Source organism: Trichinella spiralis (genome assembly GCF_000181795.1).
Source record: "Trichinella spiralis strain ISS 195 chromosome Unknown Scfld2, whole genome shotgun sequence".
NCBI classification, from domain to species: domain Eukaryota; kingdom Metazoa; phylum Nematoda; class Enoplea; order Trichinellida; family Trichinellidae; genus Trichinella; species Trichinella spiralis.
In genome coordinates, this window is record NW_003526941.1 from 9,620,843 (window position 1) to 9,644,212 (window position 23,370).

The 23,370-nt window shown below is 32.9% G+C and overlaps 5 protein-coding genes across 5 annotated transcripts; 4 read left to right on the forward strand and 1 right to left on the reverse strand.

The window, feature by feature from the left end:
* The first annotated feature begins 537 nt into the window (after positions 1-537).
* Tsp_10983 (protein SAND) lies at positions 538-7,666 on the forward strand. The gene is given in 15 exon segments (XM_003380960.1): positions 538-1,278; positions 1,507-2,515; positions 3,453-3,494; positions 4,097-4,117; positions 4,135-4,183; positions 4,798-4,816; positions 5,269-5,304; positions 5,434-5,613; positions 5,683-5,870; positions 6,122-6,569; positions 6,669-6,844; positions 6,911-7,052; positions 7,107-7,181; positions 7,259-7,468; positions 7,526-7,666. The coding sequence occupies 15 exon segments, from the start codon at positions 538-540 to the stop codon at positions 7,664-7,666; spliced, it is 3,477 nt and encodes a 1,158-aa protein (XP_003381008.1).
* Positions 7,667-9,153: 1,487 nt separating this feature from the next.
* Tsp_10984 (MAP kinase-activated protein kinase 3) lies at positions 9,154-11,676 on the forward strand. The gene is made up of 9 exons (XM_003380961.1): positions 9,154-9,618; positions 9,696-9,835; positions 10,490-10,554; positions 10,607-10,686; positions 10,782-10,990; positions 11,050-11,174; positions 11,232-11,317; positions 11,379-11,459; positions 11,548-11,676. Exons 1-9 carry the CDS (start codon positions 9,154-9,156, stop codon positions 11,674-11,676), a joined length of 1,380 nt encoding a protein of 459 aa, XP_003381009.1.
* A 456-nt stretch (positions 11,677-12,132) lies between these two features.
* Tsp_10985 (hypothetical protein) lies at positions 12,133-12,898 on the forward strand. The gene is made up of 3 exons (XM_003380962.1): positions 12,133-12,396; positions 12,460-12,724; positions 12,831-12,898. Exons 1-3 carry the CDS (start codon positions 12,133-12,135, stop codon positions 12,896-12,898), a joined length of 597 nt encoding a protein of 198 aa, XP_003381010.1.
* A 437-nt stretch (positions 12,899-13,335) lies between these two features.
* Tsp_10986 (DNA ligase 4) lies at positions 13,336-16,758 on the forward strand. Its single transcript, XM_003380963.1, has 14 exons — positions 13,336-13,492; positions 13,553-13,757; positions 13,816-13,873; positions 14,060-14,207; positions 14,249-14,487; positions 14,578-14,715; positions 14,780-15,083; positions 15,177-15,288; positions 15,348-15,486; positions 15,582-15,661; positions 15,727-15,865; positions 15,971-16,050; positions 16,163-16,385; positions 16,678-16,758. Exons 1-14 carry the CDS (start codon positions 13,336-13,338, stop codon positions 16,756-16,758), a joined length of 2,103 nt encoding a protein of 700 aa, XP_003381011.1.
* Positions 16,759-17,139: 381 nt separating this feature from the next.
* Tsp_10987 (sphingomyelin synthase-related protein 1) lies at positions 17,140-22,128 on the reverse strand. The gene is made up of 10 exons (XM_003380964.1): positions 22,109-22,128; positions 21,350-21,411; positions 20,831-20,881; positions 18,964-19,061; positions 18,640-18,879; positions 18,064-18,269; positions 17,880-17,997; positions 17,746-17,806; positions 17,381-17,556; positions 17,140-17,301 (listed from the first exon to the last, which is right to left on the reverse strand). Exons 1-10 carry the CDS (start codon positions 22,126-22,128, stop codon positions 17,140-17,142), a joined length of 1,194 nt encoding a protein of 397 aa, XP_003381012.1.
* Positions 22,129-23,370: the final 1,242 nt, after the last annotated feature.

The window sequence follows — 23,370 nt, forward strand, 5'->3', positions numbered from 1 at the left end:
AATGTTTTGTCGCAGCTTTAGCAAAAAACAGAAACGTTATAGAGAAGCATTTGACACTCTATAATACAGCAGGACGGCAGGTATATTTTTTTCTGTGTAGTTCTTTAGTATATCTGTTCAAATGGTAAAATTTTTGAAAAAGTTTTTCTTATATTATTCATTATAGATACACCTTTTTGCTAATGACTCTTCTACTCTTATTGTGCTTCCTAAGTTTGGCTTATTTCATTATTTCTTTCTATTGCAGAATTTCGTAACATTATTATATGAAACTGAAAAAAATTCTATAACATTGAATGAAAATAAGTTGAAACGCGTGGTAAATAATTAATTGATCAGTATATAACTGTATAATGATTATTTTTATCATATTAATAAATTTTTATCTACAGAAATTATACATATAATTTAAGTACTGTAATGTAACTTGAATTTTATATTTTTCATTACTGTAGTTTCTGTAAATAAAATTTGAAGATAATTTTTGAATGTTTTTACTGAATTCCGAAAGCACATCTTGTTTTAATAGAAGCCGAGATGTTGCCCTTTCATGATGCATGCTATTTGGGTTTGCTTTCGATGGCAGAAGATTTTCGAACTCGCAATCCGCCTGAAATTGTGAATGCTCTTCGATGTTTACTATCCATTTTTGAATTTAGTCCACCAATAGTAATCGAGGCTCGGCTGCATTTTCAAGTTGGTCACATGTATTGGTCATTTACAGAAAATATAGATCATGCAAGGCAGCATTTAGAAAGAGCGATTACATTAGCTCGTTCTCATCGTGCATTTGAAGATGTGCTTAGTGATGCTGCATATTCACTGGCGCAACTGTATTTTAAAACCAATGAAAATGCGTTAGGAAGAAATCTGCTATATCAGACAATTGAAACATTGAAGAATTGCCAAGGTATGTTTTGTCGGCAAATCAGACTAGTTTTTCAGCTTGCTCAACATTTGGTGAATGATCGTGATTACATTACTGCTAGAGAAGTGCTTCAGCTGGGTTATCAAGCTGCCGTGAACGAAAACTGCATTTATATACGTATTATGATTCTGCTTAGTATATCACAGCTTTACATGTTTGAATCTCGTGTAAAAGAATTGCATCAAACTCTGAGTAAGGTTTCTCAGCTGATCGATAGTTGGCAAGGATCATCGATTCGTCGGGCCCATCTTCGAGCCTGGTTTTTTGTGATTCAGATTTGTTATTTTATGTCTGAAGGTAAAGCGAAAAGTAGCAAAGCCTGTTTGATCGAACTGCAACAGCTTGTTCAAGTAATTTTTATTTCTGCTTATTCGGAGAAAATTTATTATTATTTTTTTAGAACGTAATTTAATAATTATAAGTATGACCTTGTTTTTAGGTAAATTATCATTGTTGTTAGTAGATTTTATTTTGCGCGTTGCATTTATTTTATGAGTAATTTCATTTATTTCAAAATTAAAATAATTTTGCTGTACTAATTTCTATTTTAATTGTTACTGAAAAATATTTTTTTGAAGATGATCACGCACACTGGGCATCAAGAACAAAAAGACGAACAGCAACAGTATGAATATTTTCAATGGATCTCGGACGAACATCTTTGTATATTAGTGTATGCAATGACAGTGATGGAAGCGCTGCATTGTGGCAAGTTTAACAAAGCACGTCAGTATGCTGAACGAGCATTAGCGCATGTGGAAAAATTAAGAAGATTGAATCAAGAGGATAATATGGCACAGGGTTTGTGGCTATTATTACTGGAGCACAGTATCCTTTCCCAGTTGAATACCGGCCACTATGTGTCAGCAGTGAAGGAAATTTCGCTATTAAAATCTGCTTGTCATTGCAACCCACGTCTGTTTTATCAATACGGTTCGCGGTTGCATATGTTGCTCGGACTTTATGCTGTATCAATGGACCAAGCTCAAGCAGGTGAAGCTCAGTTCGCCGCTGCTCTTAGGTTCAACAGAGATCCGAAGCTTTCGTTTTACCTCAATCTGAATTTGGCTGTACTTTATTTACAGTGTGGACGCGAATCTGAGTTTTACAATCTAATGGACATAAGTCCTGAACGTTCAGCTGAGCAATCGGTCAACTTGCGAGCGGCGAGTTTATTCGTACGGGGCATGCATTTGATGCTTCAGCGACGTTATCCAGAGGCGAAAAAGGTTCTCTGCGACGCTTTAGAAGTAACTTCCAAAGAAGATCTCAACCACTTGGTGTCGTTTTGCTTTGTACTGATTGGCCAAATGCTTCTTGGTGTCAATCCCAGACCGGAACATTTGCAAGAAGCTTTGAAATTGTTCACATCATCTTTGCATCTTGCTCAAAGTAGTGCCGATGTTACTGCACAGGTGTGGTCATCGGGAGCTTTGAAAAATTTGTATGCAATTTGCCAAAATGCTGATCAACAGAAACATTACGGTCAGCTTGAAGGCGATTTGGTTCGAGGAATGCTCCAAGAACAAGAACATTCTCGTCAACTGGCCGAACATCAGTTGATCAATATAACTGATTTAATGGATCGTAATTTATCTCACTTTTCTTTGCTATAGGATAATTAAAAGTAGATGTACATGTGAAATCACCTATATTTTGTTTATTATTAATATAACATAATATAATATAATATAATGTAGTGTAATAATCTTAGCGTAATCAAATATTTAGATTCAAGAACAAATACTATTTGGATATTTTAATAGGAATGATTTAATTTTTTTGAAATTAGGGTTTATTGACAGGCGTGCACTAACTCATTGCTGTTAGTATTTGGCTACTAAGCATTACTGGTTTTAAATATAAATCATGTTGAAATCGTTTGTAATGGGACGCGTAATAATGTGATCACTTCTTAATTCAAAAATGTGTAATTTTATATTTTTACTTTTAAAAATTCTAAGAATTTAATGGTCAGTTGTAACCATTTTTGAGTTTACGATGTTAAACATGCAAAGAGAATTATCAACAATTTATTCGATTTTATATAGTATAGTAATATGAAATATTGTTTTACGTACACAAATTATAACAATTATATGCATCATATGAATCATATCGCTATTATAGTGGACGAACATTATTTACTTCATACATTTGACCTTGCATTATAGTATCCATCGTACTGTATTATCTTAAAAAACTAATTGTTTTTTAATTTGTTGTGCCTAATTTTTATGTAAATGTTATGTTGAAATAATAAGAGGTGATGTGCATCAACTTATTTTGTAAATGAGAAATCATTAATGTAAAAAGTGTAAAGTTTAGTGTAGAAATAAGTTAATTTTATTTGAAGTTTATGTGTTTTTATTCTGAATATTAAAAAAAAATATTGCATCTTAAATAGTTGTAGCATGTATTGTTTGTTGTTAAGTGACATGTTTGTTTCATTTCTGTACATATTTTTCATTTTCTTCTTTTAAAATTACTGCTTCTTTAGTTGGTTGATGATTTTTTGTTATAGCTTTGGCTGTGGGAAGCAAACGGTTTATAACTGCAGCTTCTGGTTAAATTTCACTGCTGACTGATTTATTGGTAAGCAACATTAACACGCCTTTTTTTCATTATTTAACAGTTGTTTGTAATCATAGAAAAAATTTTTCACACATTATATATATATGTGTATATGCATGTATTTATTTTTTTTATTTATATTTATTTAATGTTGCTTTTTTGGTTTTTAAGCGTTATGTTGCTTTCAAATGGTGTTTCATTAATTAATCATTAATCTTTGTATTTACTATTATATTTTCCGTTTTACTTTTTTTAGTAATTCGGCAATAATGAATTGTATATTAGTATTAGTATCAGCATTGTTGTTCCTTCATTTGATAACTTAAGTTATCTGAGTAAATAGCGATGTATCTCTTTATTTGTTTGTTTAATTAATTGTTTTATTCTTATAAAATTTTAAAAAGAGAATCGAATTTTGTTATCTTTACGTTATACATTAGACATATCTTTGATTTACTTATTGGTTTGTAACTGTTCTCGATTAATAAGTATTCGTAGCCTGTAGCTCAGCCATTGAGTAGTATTGTAATGAATCAATTGTGGAAATTTTTTTTTAATTTAAAGTTTATTTAATATAACTTTAATGTATTTCAGTGCTGTTAATGCATTGTAAAAGTAGGTGATTATTGCAGTTTGTGATTTCCGCTCTGTTTCTGATGGCGAGATCACCAAGTTAACGAGGTTAAAATGTCTAAATTTTCTTTGTTCGAACTTTTGATTTCCTTTATTGGTTTTATTTTTTATTTTAGTATAATTTAGTAAAAATTGTTTTAACTGATTAAAAAATGTCTGATTTTTTTGATCGAATCTTACAATAAATGTTTATTACTTGAAATTGTTCAGTACATTTGATTTGATCTATATAAATATAAAGATTGGTTTAAAGATGAATGTTTTAATAAGTGAAGCTTCTACATAAAATATGTTTTTCTGTTAAATATTTGAAGTAGAAGGAAATATGTATATTTATGACGTTCAGTTTGTCATTTGTGATGAACATTAATTTTCCATAGAGGAAATTTTGAAGTATGACACATGTTTCATTGTTATCGGAAACCTTTTTTCATATTTATTGTGAAATGCATTAAAATAACTTTTTCTTCTTTTGAAATATAATAAACATTTATTTTTTTGAATCCATATTCATTTCGTGTATCAGTTCAAAAATTTTTACTGAATAGCTTTTCAAATTGAAACAATTTTTTCTTTGTGCTTCATCATTTATTGTTTGCACAATGTATTCGATCGTTGGTAAATTTTAGAATACTTTCATGAGATACTTTTGTTATTTAAAGATCGGGTGTTGTCCGTGAGGTGTAAAGAAATATAACAAATGTAAAATTCAGTTCTGAGTTTATCTGACTCTAATGTAATATGATATTTTTTCCGGAGAATCTAATGAAGCGCTCTATACAGTTTAAATATTTCTAGTAGATAATCTGAAAAAATTTCGTATCTACAAATGTAATTTGGTTTGTGATATCAAATTTTCTTCTATTTCTTTGTGATGATTAAATGGGAATGGAGTTTGTTTAAATGATCGCTTCAGTCGTCATCGAATGGCAAAATCAGTTGTTTACTTAATGCATCATTTTCGTACTTTATGTGGCATTTTTGAGAACAATGTGTTATTCAGTTATTCATTTGCACAGCCATAGCATTTACAAATCTCCTTTGAGAATATTTATCATTCCGCAGTGGCAATCTGTTATCAATTTGTTGCATCACTTTTGAAAAATTGGCATTTAATTTTATTCATTGTTCAGCTTTTACACCATTTCCAAGTTTTGTTGTTGAAATTGGTAAGTAATTTGATTGTTGCTTCAAATGTCGACTTTTTAATTACGAATAATAATCTTCATTTGAAATTAACATTTTTTGTTTTTTCATATTATTTTATAAAATGTAAATAATTCATAAGTCCATTTCAGTTATTGAATCTGTGCATGGCAGAGATAAGTCAGGCATCTAGCCATGTGGATGCGTTCAGTGTGCCGCGTTGTGTTCCTGACGACAAAAACAGTGATGAGACAACGGAGTCTGAATTGCCACCATATCGATCAGTACCGAAGATCACAGATGAAATGGAAACTCTAGCCATTACTGAACAAGTGACATGATTCATCGTCATCAGTTAATGTAATAATGATTATTTGTTTTTTATGCATTTTTGAATTTAGATTTTGGATACTGTTATCTGTGACAAGTTATCTGCTTTTTGCGAAGAGTCTCTACATTTGCATTCTTGCTCAAGGTCATCGGAACCGCGAAGTTCAGATGCGTTGCAAAGTTATGTGACCACTTTGCTCAGTGATCATGATAAACATGTATTTGTTCTTTCCGATGCTGGAAAACCAGTTTATACGAGGTAGACTATACATATACATATATGTATATATTGTTGTATTTTGTTCAAAAAGTTTACATTGTATAATGTAAACTATTGTAAAATGTAAAATCAATGCATATGAACGTTGTTAAAATTCAGTTAAAAATTCTTTCCTCGAAACCGTCGATATTGATAAAGTGTTAAAATGAATGGGATAAAATTACTGTATTATAATTTGATGTTCACGTATAAATAAAGTTTTGTTGATGATTATTTTATTTAATTTTCAGGCATGGTAGTGAAGAAGAATTGTCGAGCTTGATGGGCGTCATTCAAGCGCTGGTTTCTTTTGTTTCGAGTCAAAACGAAGGCGATGAACTGCAGACAATACGAGCCGGCGTGTGGACGTTTGTATTTTCCCACAGGGCCCCGTTGATTTTGTGCCTGGTCAGCAGGCGCAGCGATTCCGCTGAACAATTGTCGAGGCAGTTGGATTTGGTCCATCGGCAAATTTTGACCGTGCTGACCCAAGTCCAGTTGAGTCGCATATTTGAGGAGCGTAAAAATTTCGACCTACGCCGGCTTTTGGCCGGAACCGAACGCACACTTGAACGTCTGATTCTGGTCATGGAAACGGATTTCTCTTTGCTTCTCAACGCTGTGCGTTGTTATACACTGCCCCATTCGACCAGAGAAACCATCGTCCAAGCGATGTCGTCTTGCTGTTCACAGCCAAAGGTTGGAAGCCGAACGTTGTAATTTTTATATTCTCTGCTTTTTATTCATTTTACACACTGCAATTAATGGAAATTTGTTTTTTTTTCATTCTATCTTTAGTGCATTGTATTTGCTGTTTTGTTAGTTCACGATCAGTTGGTTGCGTATTCAGGAAAGAAAAAAGCCACACTGTCGCCCAGTGATCTCGCTTTGCTCATCAATCTTGTCGCTTCGAACATTTCGTTCAAAGATGCTGAATCTTGGTCTCCGATATGTTTGCCAGCTTATGATGAAAAGTATTTTTTTTTTGCAAATAAATGTGAAAAATATTTATATTAATTCTTTTGGAAAAAAATTTTTAGTACCTTTCTAAGTGCTCACATTTCATATCTTACGGAAAATAGTCCTGCTTGCTTGTTGCTGCTCACTGCGGAGAAGGATTCTTTTTTTACCATGTCCGAAGTTAGGAACAAAATCATCGATGTCAGTATACATAGCGTGCAAGTTTTATTGAAATGAATTGACCGATTTTATTACTTTATTTTGTCACTTTTGTAGAAATTTACTCGAACTAAAGCACTGGCCATTTTGAATGAACTGCAACAGGAGAGAAAACGTTTTGAAATCAACGAAGTAACAATTAATATTAAATTTTCATTCGACTCAATATCTTTCATTTGTCCATTTGTTCGCTTTATATTTTATTTTAGCTGGGTATTCCTGATTTGATTCACTTTATTTACAAGCATCGTACCAAATCTCAATTTACTAGCATGTCACTTTCTTTACCTTATCGTGAAGAATATTTTGAAAAGCATCTGTTCAATCGTTACTTGTTAATTCACAACTTTATGCACAGTGAAAAACACAAGCACAATATATTCTATGTTACTGGAGATTTAGAGAACATTCTTGGCTGGGTAAGAATTTCAAAATCCACCGCAGTCGATAATTTACATAAACTTACGTTTTTTAAGGTCACCACTGGTTTTGAAATTTATGCCGTTTTCAATCCTTTGATCACAAAACCAGAAGCTGTAAGCCGTGTTGAACAATTGATGAAATGGATCAAAAAAGAAGAGAACAATTTATTTCTCATAAATCCGGGTGTTCACTGAACTGGACGTGTTGCTAACATCTCTGAAAACGCAACACTTGAGCCGTTAAAGTCGGCATCTCACCGCCGATCAATAACCACAGCATTCGTCGTTTTTCAAGCATCATTCAGTGTTGTGAATTTTTAATTTTTCTTTCTCCATTCTTGCCAATTTTATTCATTTATTGAACTTTCAATAAAACATTCAAACCCAATTACTGCCTACATTCTGCACGAATCATTAAAAACTGAATTTCTATGTCCAAAAGTTTTTTATAACATCGAAAAAATATTTATCGAAATATTTTATTCAATTTAAATATTTTTTCAATGCTTAAATTCCAATGAATGCATCTACAAATGTGAATTACAGTAAAACTTTAACATAGCTTAACTTGATTGTCTCATTTACTGTCAATTCTAAACTTTGCGGCAGTCTTCACTGTTGTGTACGGTATTGGGTTGTTTTCCAGTTCTCATTGGTACACTTCTGGCACGGCATATTTGAATATATTTGTTCCAAAGTGACAAGAAAGCGTGATTGCTAATTATTGGAAAGCCTACAGAATATTAAGTACGATAATTTGATGATTAATTTATTATTGTTAATAATTTATGTTTGCGCGGCAGATTGTAGATTTTTTAATGGTCTGTTAGATCAGCTTGTGATAAATATGTAAAATAAATGCATGTTTGATGGACTGTTTCAGTAATTTTCGTCGTGAATCATAATTTTCATCTAATTGCATGCATCATGGTTAAAAATAGATGACTAAATGGAGCATGGATGATTTTGTTGATCCAAGAAGTTTGCAAATGGTGAATGGTTTAGTGATTTGAACAACCGGTTTTACAATTTTGTTTATTTCTAGAATACTTTGAAATGTGTACGCGTGTCATTCAGTTTTAATTATTATTCGTTTCTGAGGTTGAACATTCTTACAATTTTTCAGAAATAGCATTTGATTTATTTATTCAATTTAGACGTATGTTATGTTACATGCAATGTTTGCAGATGAGAACAAAAATATGAAACGTTATACTTGCTTGTAAGCGTAAAGAGAAGAAAATATCTGATCCCATTGATGAACAGTCTTGCACTTTTGATTTGTTATGAAAATTAATTTTGCATAATGCTTGTTGAGGATACAGTAAACACGGCAGAGAAAAAAAATTTACAGAAAAGAACAATAATAGAGGTTGCATTAAGAAAAAAACTAATAAATGAACTTGATTGTTTCAAATAAATGTCATTTTTTTGTGGGAATGGAATGAATGATGATTATGTATATGTCATTTGATTTGATTAAGTTGGTGAAGATGATGTTTTAATAATATTTGACGCCAATGAAAGTGTTCAGATATTTCAAGGCCGTGTTGGTTGTATTTTTTCTTTTTTGCAGTCGAATCGAACTGTTCAATTGATGCCTGATTTCAATTTGATCATCATCGCGATGTTGTAGCTTTGTTCACGTGGCTGATGTGATCATTTTCACGTGAATTGTTGCGATGAAATCTCTGTGTTGTTGCTGCTCGTCGGGCAGGTTTTTTTCTATTTCTGATCAAACTTTGTGGCAACAATTTTTCCCACTATTCGTTGCACATTTATTATTATTATTAACGAGCAATTTATTAATTATTATTATTATTGTTTTTTTTCTCAAGCACATGTCGTCCAAATCTACCACAGTGATGAATAACGTCCAGTCGACGGTCAAAGTAGTCGACGGTCGTTCGGATGTGGTTTCCGCTTTGAAAAAGAAATCCGCAGCGTCGGATACTGTAGAAAACAATGGTGCTGACGACAAGCAGCAGTTTTCATTTACTTACGATGCGAATGGGGTCCACTTGAAGCCGCTTACACGCATGATAACCGAAGACTACCGGGTCAGCAAAACTGTTCTGGGCGTTGGTTTGAATGGTAAAGTTGTCGAATGTTTCAAGCGTAAAACTGGTGAAAAATTTGCCCTCAAAGTATGAAAGCATTTTTATTTATTCATTTGAAAATTGACAACAAAAAATTTAAATTCATCCCTGCCTTCTTTGTTCAGGTGCTGTGCGACACTCCGAAAGCTAGACGCGAAGTGGAATTGCATTGTTTGGCAAGAAATCATAAAAATATTGTCACAATTTATGACGTTTATCTGAACTCGTTCAGCAATACAAAATGCTTGCTGATTGTCATGGAATGGTAAGTGGATTTTATTTTCTTTTTTTTTAATTTTAATTTTTCAACTTCATCCTACTTGTTCAATTTTGGCCAAATTTTCCAAGTGGAAAATCAATTTATTCGAAATTGATTTTTTATTCTCCTTTCTTATTCCAATTTCATTGAAAATCATTTTTTGCAATTTTCAACAAATCCATCCGTTTAACTGTCCAAATATTTTGATCATTGTTAAAAATTTGAATATTTATCTAATGTAATAATGCTTTCTTCGATTTTATCCATTTCTTCTTCAGTCGTAAAAATAGAGATAAATTTGTTCAGTGGACTAAACTATTTTTAGCGACCGTAGAACAACATCATCATCATTAACTAACTATATTCTGATCACGAATAAAATGACATTGTATGTAGTATTGATTGCTCTGCATTCGTTACACACATTTTATTTTTAATAATAATTGCGCGTGTTTTTTTTGAACAAAATAATATTTATTGATAAATCATTTGTTGAGTTATGTCCTGCTTTTTGTCATTTATTTCTAATTTTATAATTAAATTTGTGATTGATGCAAATTTCAAAGATGATCTTTGACCACTATTTTAAAATTTAACGTCCTATTCACTTTTAATTGTTGTTTTAACTTTTTAAAAATAACTTTACTTTTTAATCAATAGCATGGAAGGAGGTGAATTATTTAGTCGAATTCAACGTCGAGGCGAACACGCTTTTACAGAACGAGGTACATTTCAGTTATGCGAATTGAAAAAGTGATAATCGTTTGCTTTTCACAGAAGCTGCTTCGATTATGTACGACATTTGTTCTGCAGTTCGTTTTTTGCACAGTTTGCAAATTGCCCATCGTGATATTAAAGTACAAAAAGAATTTTTTTTCTTCTATAAATTATTTTTTATATTTAATATTTTATTTTTGTGTATGTTCAATTTTTGCTTATTTATTCATTGAAGCCAGAAAATTTGCTCTACACTAAACTTACTGACGATGCTGTAATTAAATTGACTGATTTCGGTTTTGCCAAACGAACCGAACCCAGTGCTGTGAAATCACTCGAAACTCCATGCTATACACCGTATTACGTAGCTCCGGAAATTTTGGGAACAGAGAAATATGACAAATCTTGCGACATGTGGTCACTAGGAGTCGTCATGTACATACTGTGAGTACTGTAGATGTTGTTTGTGATTTATTTTTATTATTTTGTCAACAACTTTTCAGTCTTTGTGGATTTCCACCATTCTATTCGTCGCATGGTTTGCCGATGTCTCCTGGAATGAAAAGTCGAATTCGTTCTGGTCAATATGTTTTTCCATCACCTGAATGGGACAATGTTTCTGAAAGTGGTAAATGAATTTAAATTATCTTTGTTCACTATTTATTTATTTTCATTCAACAATTAGCCAAAGATCTCATTCGAGGCTTACTTAAGACCGACCCGAGCGCTCGCTTGCGAATTGATCAAGTGATGAATCATTCGTGGATTACTGTATTCCTATTATTATTATTTTTGCCATAGATTGTGAATTTTAATTACGTTTTTTTGGTAGGGTTGCGAAGCGGTTCCAGAAACTCCGCTGTGTACAGTTTCTGTTTTATCTGAGAAAAAAGTCATTTGGAATGATGTTCAAGTAATGAAGAAAAAACAAATAAACTGCAATTATTAATTATTAATGTTGTTGTTGTTGTTGTTGTATTTGATTAATTATGTATTTTCAGGAAGAAATGTCGAACGCGTTGGCGTCAATGAGGGTCGACTGTGATCAGATGCAGATAAAAAATTTGTCAGATTCGAAAAATAAGCTTCTTGAAAAGCGCAAAAAGCGTCTTTTCGGTTTGAAGTTGTGATCTGAACAATTAGCCTGAATTGGATTGATTGATCGATTGATTAATTGATGATTTTTTTGTATGAGAATAAGAAAGAAAGACAAGAACAAAAAATACAAAAAAGAAGAAGAAGAAGAAGAAAAAGAAAAAGAAGAAAGCAAATTGCAACAATTCAAACTAATAATAATGCATAATTATAGTTGTTATTATTTATTTAAATGTGTGGCATATTTTTAGGTTGATTTGTTTTCAAAAATATTACTGCGTAGGCCATTTTCTACCGTTTAGTATTGTGTGCCTTGAATTTTGAGAAAATAGTCAAAAATTTATTTAAATAAATAAAAGTTACAATTTCCGTCCTACTAATCTACGAATCCAGTTGATCATCATTCAACAACAGTGTTGATTATTTGAATTGTTTGTTTGTTTGTTTGTTTGTTTTTAAAAATTATAATATTTTTTTTGCTGAACAGAAAAATGGAACAATCGTGTTGTAGTATAGAATCGGAGATTCCGTTTCGGGATTTGTGTTCAATTTTTCAAGCTTGTGCTTCGACAAGAAATCAAGCCGAGAAGCGTCGGATATTGGGGAAATTTTTCCACTGTTGGCGTGAACGATTCAAAAGAAAATACGAACATTCCATCGCCAACAGTAACAGTTCGGTGGAATCATTTTTTCCCATACTCAGACTTTTGGTGCCGAAATTGGACAACGCCCGCGGACCGATCGGTCTGAAAGAGGTCTGGTGGAAGGAACATTGATGTAAAATTTGCATACCGATAAATTAAATTTCAAAATTTCAGAACATGCTCGCCAAAAAATTCATCCAAATTATGGCAATTGACAAAAATTCTCCGGATGCGAAAGCTCTGCTCGGCTTCCATTTGCCAGCGACGAAATGGAAAATGTCGTCGACTACGACCGGCAAGTCGGATGTGGATTTTGCCGCTTTGATAAGTTCAATGTTGAAATCCAGAGTTCTTGCGAATGTGGACGAAGAAATTTCATTGTTCGACATCAATCGTTGCTTGGACCATCTAGCATCAGCTCATGCTAATCGAAGCAGAGGTAATGGAAGTTGTATTTTTTTTCCTGCTTAATCTTGGATTTTTATTCGATTTGACAGATCAAGTGGAAAAACAAATCGATTGGTGTTGTAGAAATTTGAATTCAGAACAATTCAAATGGTTCGTGCGTATCGTGTTGAAAGATGTTCGAGTGAGGGGATATTGTGAAATTTGAAAAACAAAATATATGTATATAATTTAACAATAATATTCGTTTTGCTTAAATCTTTTTCGATCGGTTTGTCGTCGAATTCAATACTGAAATTGTACCATCCGGATGCTGTTCGCCTGTACGACGTTACCGTATCTTTGGAAACGGTTTGCACCCGGTTGAAGCTTTGGGAAAGCAGTTCAGTGGACGATGATGGATATTGTTGTTCAGTGGAATTGTTCAAAGCGTACAGGCCGATGTTAGCGACGTTGATATTTCCCGGCAATAGAATATGCCAAATATTTTCCGGATCGAAATTTTACGTGGAAACTAAATTCGACGGCGAACGGGTCCAATTGCACAAAGACGAAAACAACAATTACAAATACTTTTCACGCAAGTAATTTTTTTGCGCGTGGCCAGTTTGTATATTTAAATTTGAATTTGTTTAATATTTAAAAATGATTTTCAGCGGAATTGATTTCACCTCTTCGTACGGTTCTACGCCGTTTGTGGGAAATTTGACCCAATTTATTCACGGCGCGTTTGAAAATCACGTGCGCAATTGTATTCTTGACGGTGAAATGATCGCCTGGGATCGAACGGCCAAACGTTTCGGTAATCTATAGAGTATTTTTTGTTTTTAATTTTTTTGATATTTTTCATAATTCATAATAGTTGGCAAAGGTGAACACGTCGACGTGAAGGGATTGAAATTCGACTCGCCTCTCAACCCCTGCTACATGGTTTTCGACTGTCTGCTGTTGAACGATCGTCCACTGGCCGGCCTGCCACTCAGTGAACGATTGAAACAGTTGCGTTCGGCCGTACGTGACATGCCCGAACGTATGCAAATTGTCGACCAGCAGCTCGTCGATTCCGCGTACGTTCGCTTCGGATATGCAAATTTATATTTTGCTTTTCAATTTTATTTTCATCAGTGATCAAGTGATCGAGTTGTTGAACGAAACGGTCGGCAGAGGTGAAGAAGGTATCATGGTGAAAGATCCGGCGTCACTTTACAAGTACAATTTACAATTGTTTTTTTTTCACTAATCACGCACGCACACACTTCCAGGCCAAACGCGAGAAATTCATCTGCGGGATGGTTTAAAATTAAAGTAATATATTTTAATTATTAATTTGTTCAATGAATTTATTAATTGGAGTGTTTTTTTTTGTTAGCCAGATTATATCAACGGTCTTGTCGATGATTTGGACGTTTTGATTGTTGGTGGCTATTTTGGCACTGGTCGACGGTCGAATTTGTTATCCCATTTCATGATTGCACTGATGGAAAATTATGATAAGAAAATAATTGAAACTGTTGACGGTAATGTGAAATGGAATTTGATGAATTAATTAATTAATTAGTTGACGAGCAGGAATTTCAATTTGTCGTTTCTACTACTTTTGCAGATTGCGATTTTTCCACGCCCCGCTTTGTCGCACTGGGACGAGTGGGCAGCGGCTATTCGTTGAAAGAATTGTACGATTTCAACGCTAAACTTGTCCAATTGCGTTTGAAGCGTGGCCAGCCGCCGCCTTGGCTAAAACTTGGCGTTGAAAAGCCTGAAGTTTACATCCATCCTGAACAATCGACAATCGTACAAGTACAAAACAAAAAAAAAAGAGAACAACAACAATATCATAAATTTAAATATTTTTGTGAAAATTTAATAATGCTTCTATTTTTCTCGCAGGTGAAAGCTGCACAAATTGTAACCAGTGGCCAATTTCCGTTGGGCTTCACGTTACGTTTTCCAAGAGTGCAAGCAATTCGCCACGACAAAACGTGGCGTGATTGCATGACTGTGGAACAATTTTTGAATTTCAAAGATGTAAACTGCTTGTCTGTATGTTTTTTTTCGGTTTCATTTATGCTTTTTTTGTTTGTGCATTCAGTTGTCAGCCGACTGCACGTCGAAACGTTTGGCCGAAATGAAAAATGATAATGATGATCAAATTATGAATTTGAAAACTGTTTCCAAAAAGCCCAAACGCAAAGCGATCGTCGCAGCCGATCGACGTTGTCGTGTTGAGGCGATGAAAAATTTGGACCAGTCGAAACGGATGCGTAAATTGAAACCCATTTCCGACATATTCCAAGGGCGTGAATTGTGCATTTTGAACGGCAATGACACTTTCACCAAAGAAAATTTGGAAGGCAAAGTTGTCGAACTCGGCGGTACAGTAGTCCAACATCCTGGTAAATTTTTATTTCACACGATTTATATTTATTTATTCAATATATTCAACGTTGTTTGTTTGTTTGTTTTTGGTGCCAACACATTTTGCATAGTTGCCGGTCGTCAGACGGTGAAAGTGAAATCTGTAGTGCGTGCTTCCACTGTGGATGTTCTGAAATTGAGTTGGCTTATTCGATGTATCCAAACGAATTCTTTCATACAATGGTAAATCAATTTTGAAAGTACAAATCTGTTTATTTATTTATTTATTTACATATATTCAGGACCCCGAAAGATATGTTACTTACGACGGCTACAATGAAACGACATTTCAAACGAAACTTTGATCAATACGGTGACAGTTATACTGATCCTGTGGATTCGGAAACTCTTCATGATCTACTGACAACAGTACCAGTTGAGGTTGTTGAAAAAAATTCTGTTCTTTATAAATTAATAACAGAATTTATATTTGAATGATTTTTTAAAATTGTTCTTTGGTTTTTTGCTGCTTTTAGAAAACCGACGTTGACGATTCGAAAAGTCAAAAATTTTTATCAACAATATCATACAAATATGGAATATTTTTGAACTGCACGTGAGGATGTTTGTGATTGGTTGAATTTAAAAAAATATTTTTTTTATTTTTCTTTTTTTGTTCAGCATTTATTTAGATTTATACGATGATTTGCTTTCACCGTTGCGACGGAGAATCGCGTTGAGTGCTTTGGATCGATACGAGCTTCTTCTTTACGAATTCAGGGCCAACATTGTCGACACGCTTACAGATTCACTTACTCACGTCATTGTTCATTCTGAGTAAGTTGTTCCGTCCCTTTGTGATGATGATTCGATTATTTCCATTAATTTATTATATATTCAAAATTGTTTTTTTTATGATAATTAGACACTGTGTTCGGCATTTGTTGACTTTGTTCAATTACAACGACTGATTTTATTATTCAGTCAGTCATCAATCAAATTGGTGTTATTTTTTAATACATATATATATTCATATTTGTTCAGTCGAAAGTTGAAATTTTATTGTTGATTGATCGAATTAATTCACATATAATGATAATCATTTTATTTATTTCAGTGATTTGAGTCGATTGGATGATTTGTTGCGTTTCAAATCGGATTTCAATGCCAACTTTCACATTGTTACCGAAAGTTGGGTAACGCATTGCATTGGAGAATTTGCAATTGTTGACGAAAGCTTACACTCAGTTCGCACTTCGGGCGAATCTCATCCCGCTATTATTGACGAAGAAGAAGTTGAAGAAGGTGATGATGTAATCAATGAAAATCCATCATCATCCGTTATTGTCAGTTGCAGTTGAAAAATGTAAGATATTTCCTTCGGGTTGTTTTAAATTATAAAATGAAATATATCAATCGTGAAATAATAATTATTAACACTACTCACATGTTGTTTTGCATGTTTGCATGAATTTCAACTCTTTTCCTCTGTTTCTGTATACTGATGAAATAAATAATCTCAGAGATCAGTTCAGTTCGGTTCGGTTGGTTTTGCCGTTGATATTCCTCATCTTAGCTTATATGCTTCTTTCGCGTTTCGTAGCTTGATATATAATACTGATAACAATCCAGTTAGAAACGTTGCCTCTTTTTTTTTACTCTTTCACGGGCAATTTCAGCACAGAAGAAGAAGACGAAGAACAGAAATTATGAGCGATTATTATCGATTTGCGGAATTTCAAATTAGCATCAAGCATTCATCCATTTGAAGCAAGATATTAAGGGAACAAACAGTACAAGCAGCATTTATCAATTTCTTCTATAAATAAGGCTCGGCAGAAGCATCACAAGTAAAAGAAAAAAAATAATAATAAAAGAAGAACAGAGAAAAAAACAAGCGCAAACTTATGCAAAGCAGGTACGTATAACGTGTCACATATACATACATATTATATACATATATAATTTGACTAGATAGTATTGTAATATATAGTAGAAGTCAAAAAAGGCGGATGGCAAGATGTGAAGGAAGAAGAAGAAGAATAGAGAAAAAAAGAATAATTAATGAATGTGCCTATAGAAGCAGAGAGATTTTCACCGCAAACGACTGCCACCTAACGAGGCACTTTTGAAGCATCTCGGCCACGACAGTGGCCATTCGAACTGCCTTGGCACCGACGGCGCCACGTTGCATTCCATATAACGAAACAACGAAAACCAACACTCTCTCGACATCAGGTTGGTCACGGAATATTCCTATTATTATTATTATTATAAAAAAAGGAGAAATTTTTAGCATAAAAATATGATGAAAAGGACAACAAATGCAATTCACCTTCAATACTGCATTGTTCGCCAACGTGTGATACAACCAAAACAGTCGAGTAGTGACGAAATAAGCGATGACAACGTCAATGCTGTAATGACCACGGGATAACAGGATGCAAAGAATACCGCTGGCGCTGACTAACCAAGTCAACAGATGCAAATGCCAGAATCTTCTTGGAGAATCTAAATCAGTGAATGAATGAATGAAATGGATTTTTTTTGCATTTGGAAAAATTTGGAAACCAAATTATCATCTATCAATAATCATCGATTTACATTCTTTGACAACTAAGTATGTCATCACCAAGATTAACGTGTGGCCGCTGAAAATGTAATCGCCGCAAAAAGTATGCTTGCCAAAAATGTTCAAACCGGCTCCACTGAACAGTCGCAATGCTCGGAGAAGAACATCACCGAAAGTTGTATTGTTCGACTGAAAATATATGATATGGTATGATAATTGATTTATATATATATATATATATATATATATATATATATCGAACTTTTGGTGAGCAGAAGTAAGTCGGATCGGCAACTGGTACTTGAGTTACCAGCATGCACACGCAACGCCCCAAATACAGCAAGGACAGCATCAGGAAAACCCGTCGTAACAATATCCACCTGGATGAATTTGGTAATAATTTTTTGTTTGTTCATATGAAAAATGCAAAATCACAACAAACAAACCTGTGTCGGTGCAGCAAGCATACGATGAACATGATGCCGCTGCTGATCATGATTAAGTATTCGGATGCCGCTAGGGCGTTTGGAAAATGAGGAACCAAGGTGAAAAACAAATCCGGAAGTGGCGGTGTTTCAGGAACCCGCTCGTGAATCCACGCCAGTACAACATCATTAGTCATGGCGGCAATGAACAGCAAAAACACCGAAAGCTAAACAAATAAAAAATGGAAGAATATTATTTTTTGAAATTAAAATTGTAGATGTTGTGTAAATTGAAAAGTTCACTGGTAAGCAAACAAACACACGAGCCGAGCTTATCATCATCAAATTGACAACGTGTGTTCATCATCTCTATCTATCTTTCCCCGCACTGGTGCAACGCTTATATTGACAATTCTACACCTACAGGCTAAGTAAACAAAAAATGTGTAAACCAAACCTTCCGTTGATATTATTCTTATTGACTGATCTATATGAACACATTAATTGACTGCCTTTGTGAATAAATGCAATTGAAAATACATAATAAAGCACGTGGAAGAGCATAAAATTAAAAAGAAACATACAATTACTGCTTACCAGAAGCTTTTTCGGTTCCTTGGGGAATTTTTTAATCGAAGACGACGACGTCTCGCCAGTATCACAAAGTTCAATGAGTACAGTCTCTTCACCGCGATCCGATTCCACACAATGTCCGTTCAATTTCACCCGGTCGGCCATGATCTGCTGGTCTTCAGTAGCCATGCACCAGAGCAATGGGAAAACAAACACTCTCCACAGTAAACAACAACAACGACGACTCTTATACTGTTTGTAACTCTGTAAACAAAAAACAAACAAACAAACAAACTAGAGCTGTTTTTCCTTTGAATTATTTCAATGCTTTGAAAAACAACAACTAACCAAGTCAATCACAACACCTGCTGCTGTTGCTGCTGTTGCTGTTGCACGAAAGCTTTGACGGCGGCGGCGTCGGGGATTCACTTCGGCTAATGCTAAATCTGTGAAAAAGAAATATATTTATTATAATAATTTTTGTCTCACTCTATTTATTTATTATTTTCAATAAATAAAATAAAAAAATAACAACAATCATTGCACAATTGTGCATTTTTTAATGTTTCATCAATCTCTCTGAGTACCGACATCTCTTTTTTACTAAAAAATTTCCAATTTCTGCTCAACATTGCTCGATCATTGTTGTTTTTATTTTTCCTCATCTGCTTTAAAATGGGAAATGAAAAGAATAAACGCACAGACACAAAATTGCCACAGCAAAAAAAAGATTCTAAGCTAACAGAGAAGCAGCTAACAAATTGTGAAAATCAATAATAATAATAAACTTTCAATTTTTCTCAAATCTCGAATATCAACTGATTTTTATTAAACTGAAAACTGTTGATCATTGAAAAAAGCTAAAAGCCAGCCGAGCAGCAACAGCAGAGCAATCAGCCGTGCAAAATTGTTCCAGCCAAAATGGCCAATATAATATGCATGCACACACACACAGCCGCTTTGCTGTTTGCTTGGTGAAAATTGATGAATTACTTCGTGTGAAACTTCATGACAGAAAAAGCACAACAAATTTGAAAAAAAATTCAAACAATTTTTCTCTCGATAAGTTTAAAATATTAAAAATCATATTCCATAATTGTCAACAGTGAATTCGTTCCATTATATTCATCTAACGATCAATTAGATTTCAATTAGCCACTCATAGAATAAACAACTAACAGTTCTATAAAATGACGTAAGCTTATCATATGAAGACAAACTGAAACATTCATCCAATAAACGGTCTCATTTCAAACGAAACAAATGGCACAATTGATTTTCTTTTTTAATAAACTTTATCAATATTGCACATTACAACAGAGTTCAAATAAATTTAATTAATACAAGAAAAATCTTTTTATTGGTAACAAATTAAGCTGCTTGCGTTAAACTGAATTTGTCAACCTCTGATCGATCATTTTTCCATCCTTCTTCTTATCTATATACATGTATACTCACTCTATTGACCACAATTACAATATTCTTCATAAAAATCATAAAAATATTCACATTTCGATCAGAAAATTCTATTAAACAACAAAAAGAAAATGATCAACTAAACTTCTTAATACGATTATCAACAAATTATGATAAAATTAAGTAAGAATCTTATAAAAAGTATAAAATGAATCATTATTTTTAGATCATATCTTAAATTGTTCGAATTTCGAAGAAAAAAGATTTCTCACAGCTCCCGGAGGAAATTAGAGTAAAAATAATATTAACAGACATATTCCAAATGAAAACTGTCAACTGTAGCTTATACAATATTTGCAATTTGAACCATAAAACTGGACAAAACTAGTTGCACTATATTAATTGAACAAACGCAACAAAATGCATTTAAAAAACGCGACCTACTTTAAACTATTATAACTTGAAAGCGATATATATAACACGATACAAAACTACTTGAACTTTAAACATGCAACAAATGTGTACAAACTAATCGTACACAGATTATGATTATTTCATTGAATAAACGTTCGTTAATGTAATAAAATAAGCAACAACTGCCATCGAAATTAACTATTTGTTTATATAAAAACTATATAGGGGATAAGAGCTGAAACCTTCAAATTTCAGAGTATACGAAAAATGAAAAAATTCTTCCTAAAATTTTGAAAAACCAAGTCAATATAAGAAAGCACGCCTATTATTGATCAATTATGAATCATCAATCTTAGAAAGAATTATAGCCACAATTAAAAATAACCAATAACCACTGGAAATCTATAAGCCATCATCATTGCCACTTCTATTCTAGCTCAAAGTAAAAAATAAATATTACAATGCGATTATTACTCAGTACTTGCTATAAATTTAAATCTCTGAATCCAATAAAACAACAGATTATCAAAAATTATCACTACAAGGGTGTAAAAGGAAAACATCTGTGAAATATGTAACATTACAAATTTATATAATTTAAAATACTGAATAATAAATTTAAAATAAAAAAAAAGTTTTGAAATACAAATATTGAAACTAAAATGAAAATAATACATGAAAATGACTTACAATTGCACAGTTGAGGCAGCTGATGGCGGTAATTAAACAGTTAAAGGCCATCCACAGAGCACCAATAGATTAAGTTGATAAATTAAACTGTTTAAACAGTCAAATAGTCAGGGAAGCTATCACTTATAAAAAAACGCAGAAATCAAAAACGGACATGGCCACAAACACTGAACATATGTTGCGTCCAGAAATACCTCACAGAGTTCAAACGCACCTACAGTACAGTCATTTGCAATTGATTTGCAAGTTATATGAAATTTAATGAAAATCCTAATTCTTAAAAAATAAATAATAATGATGAATTACTAAAAAGAAATTTTTAAATTCAAATGATAAAAATAAATATAAATTTCGCAAAATAAATGTTAAAATTCATATTATTGCTTTGTGCACAAATATCATCCAAAATACAAAATTTAATAGACATTTGATTATTTACACGAAACTGTCTGTTAGGAAAGTACTCGATTTAATAATATTTTTAAATTTAGTCACTTTATTTTGATAAAAGAACACAAAGTGAGGTGTCGTTCACTTTGACAAATAGAGAAATTTATCTTTTAAATATTTTATAAAATTTTCTTAAAATAAAATAAATAATTTATCTGAATCATAAAAGTATTTATAGATCTTTTCCATAACTTTGGTTGAAAATATCATTCGTGTAATTCCAGTGCAGTGCTTTCACAGCTGTAGATGACAATGAGTGAAACAAAAACAAATAAGTCAAACTGTCATATATTTATAATTTATTACTAATAAAATTAAAATTATCCATTTAAAGGATAAACATAGGAATGGGAAACTTTTTCAATACTACTTGGCAGAAAGAGGAATTAAATGAAATTACGTAGATGCAAATATGCGCTGAAATTGTGGTAAAATTTTGAAATTTAAACTCATACAGCTTATTGGAATGGAATTTTATAATTAAAGAGTTAAGAATTTCATATGAAAAATCAAACTGTCAAACGTAAATATAGGGTAGCGCATTTGAAGTTTTAATACTTGAGTGCCGTTTACTATATAGCTGAAACTTATATCATGAGCAGGTCATTCTGACGTGATTTGTCAGTGCTAGCTGGTTGGCGATGCGAGGTCATTTCTGAAAATTGTCCATTTTAATATTGCAGATATAATTTCGTGTCACATAATTTGTAACGTAACCAACCATCTTTATTTGCTGAAGTCACCACATGCGTTTGGAAAAAGTTTGCGCCATTGTGCAGTGCAACTGAAATTTTCGCTTCAAGTTTATATATAAAATCTGATCTCATCTTCAATAATGCCCGTCTTCCATACGAAAACAATTGAAAGCATCCTCGAGCCTGTTGCTCAGCAGGTAAAATTGTTTTAATATGAATTTTTTTAATTTCGAATTCAATCTTGCTTTTCTGTTTATTGAAAGAAAGAAAAAGGGTAATATATTTTTCTGTCATAAGCAGTAGTTTTGTGTAGATGATCTTTATTGAAATTCAATATGATGGTTTTACCATTTGAATTATTAATCATAATTGACATGTTCGATATGGTGAAAGAAATTTGTAAACGATAATTGGATGTGGTTGAAGTTTCATGATGACGTTGATTTGTCATTTGAGTCATTAGTTGATGATGAGAGTTTTAATTTTTTAATAATTTTTTGAAAATTCATTACAACTGAAAGAAACGCTTAGTTTTAGTAGTAGTAGTAGTAGTAGCAATATTGTTTTGCTTAGGGATGATGTTGTGAAAATGTATTAGCTTTATTTTTATTATGATCTGGCAACATTTCTACGTTGTCCAGCATTTCCCAGCTAGCCTTTTGCTTTCTCAGCATTGACGCTTTAATTTTCGCACATATGCTTAAAAGTTTTGCTTTTCTGAATTTGTGTGTATGTGTGTAGTTGGTTTTGCTAGTCGGCTTCGTAAGCAACGGGTCGACCACGGCCGGCCGGGCGTTCCGTCATGTGTTCTTTGGAATTCAAACTTGCAGGAAACTGGCCGACGCTCGTAAACTATAACGTAGTAAATGAAAATGCAGCCGCTTGATCTCTTTCACATTAGCTTTTCTGGCCTTCCTTCATTTGCGTCATCATCATCACTAGTGGTGGTGCCTCGGTTGTTTGTTGTTAGCTCTGAACGCTTTTATTACTAGCTGGCGTTTATTATTTGTATACGAAACTGATGTTATTATGTTAATGATAACTTTTGCTTTTACTATGATGACATCACATTCTTTCTTCTTTTATGCAT

Bases quoted from the DNA above. Each gene is read 5' to 3' on its own strand.
- Tsp_10983 (XM_003380960.1), top strand. From the start codon at position 538: ATGTTGCCCTTTCATGATGCATGCTATTTGGGTTTGCTTTCGATGGCA. The intron at 5,305-5,433 runs GTAAGTAATTTG...AGTCCATTTCAG, and splicing joins AAGTTTTGTTGTTGAAATTG to TTATTGAATCTGTGCATGGC. The intron at 6,570-6,668 runs GTTGGAAGCCGA...TTCTATCTTTAG, and splicing joins CTTGCTGTTCACAGCCAAAG to TGCATTGTATTTGCTGTTTT.
- Tsp_10984 (XM_003380961.1), top strand. From the start codon at position 9,154: ATGAAATCTCTGTGTTGTTGCTGCTCGTCGGGCAGGTTTTTTTCTATT. The intron at 10,555-10,606 runs GTACATTTCAGT...TGCTTTTCACAG, and splicing joins ACACGCTTTTACAGAACGAG to AAGCTGCTTCGATTATGTAC. The intron at 10,687-10,781 runs GTACAAAAAGAA...TATTCATTGAAG, and splicing joins TTGCCCATCGTGATATTAAA to CCAGAAAATTTGCTCTACAC.
- Tsp_10985 (XM_003380962.1), top strand. From the start codon at position 12,133: ATGGAACAATCGTGTTGTAGTATAGAATCGGAGATTCCGTTTCGGGAT. The intron at 12,397-12,459 runs GTCTGGTGGAAG...TCAAAATTTCAG, and splicing joins GACCGATCGGTCTGAAAGAG to AACATGCTCGCCAAAAAATT. The intron at 12,725-12,830 runs GTAATGGAAGTT...ATTTGAATTCAG, and splicing joins TCATGCTAATCGAAGCAGAG to AACAATTCAAATGGTTCGTG.
- Tsp_10986 (XM_003380963.1), top strand. From the start codon at position 13,336: ATGATTTTCAGCGGAATTGATTTCACCTCTTCGTACGGTTCTACGCCG. The intron at 13,493-13,552 runs GTAATCTATAGA...AATTCATAATAG, and splicing joins TCGAACGGCCAAACGTTTCG to TTGGCAAAGGTGAACACGTC. The intron at 13,758-13,815 runs GTACGTTCGCTT...TATTTTCATCAG, and splicing joins CAGCAGCTCGTCGATTCCGC to TGATCAAGTGATCGAGTTGT.
- Tsp_10987 (XM_003380964.1), bottom strand. From the start codon at position 22,128: ATGCGCTACCCTATATTTAC. The intron at 21,412-22,108 runs GTTTGACAGTTT...TTATTTTTTAAG, and splicing joins ATGCGCTACCCTATATTTAC to AATTAGGATTTTCATTAAAT. The intron at 18,270-18,639 runs GTAAGCAGTAAT...TTATTTGTTTAG, and splicing joins AGGAACCGAAAAAGCTTCTG to CTTTCGGTGTTTTTGCTGTT.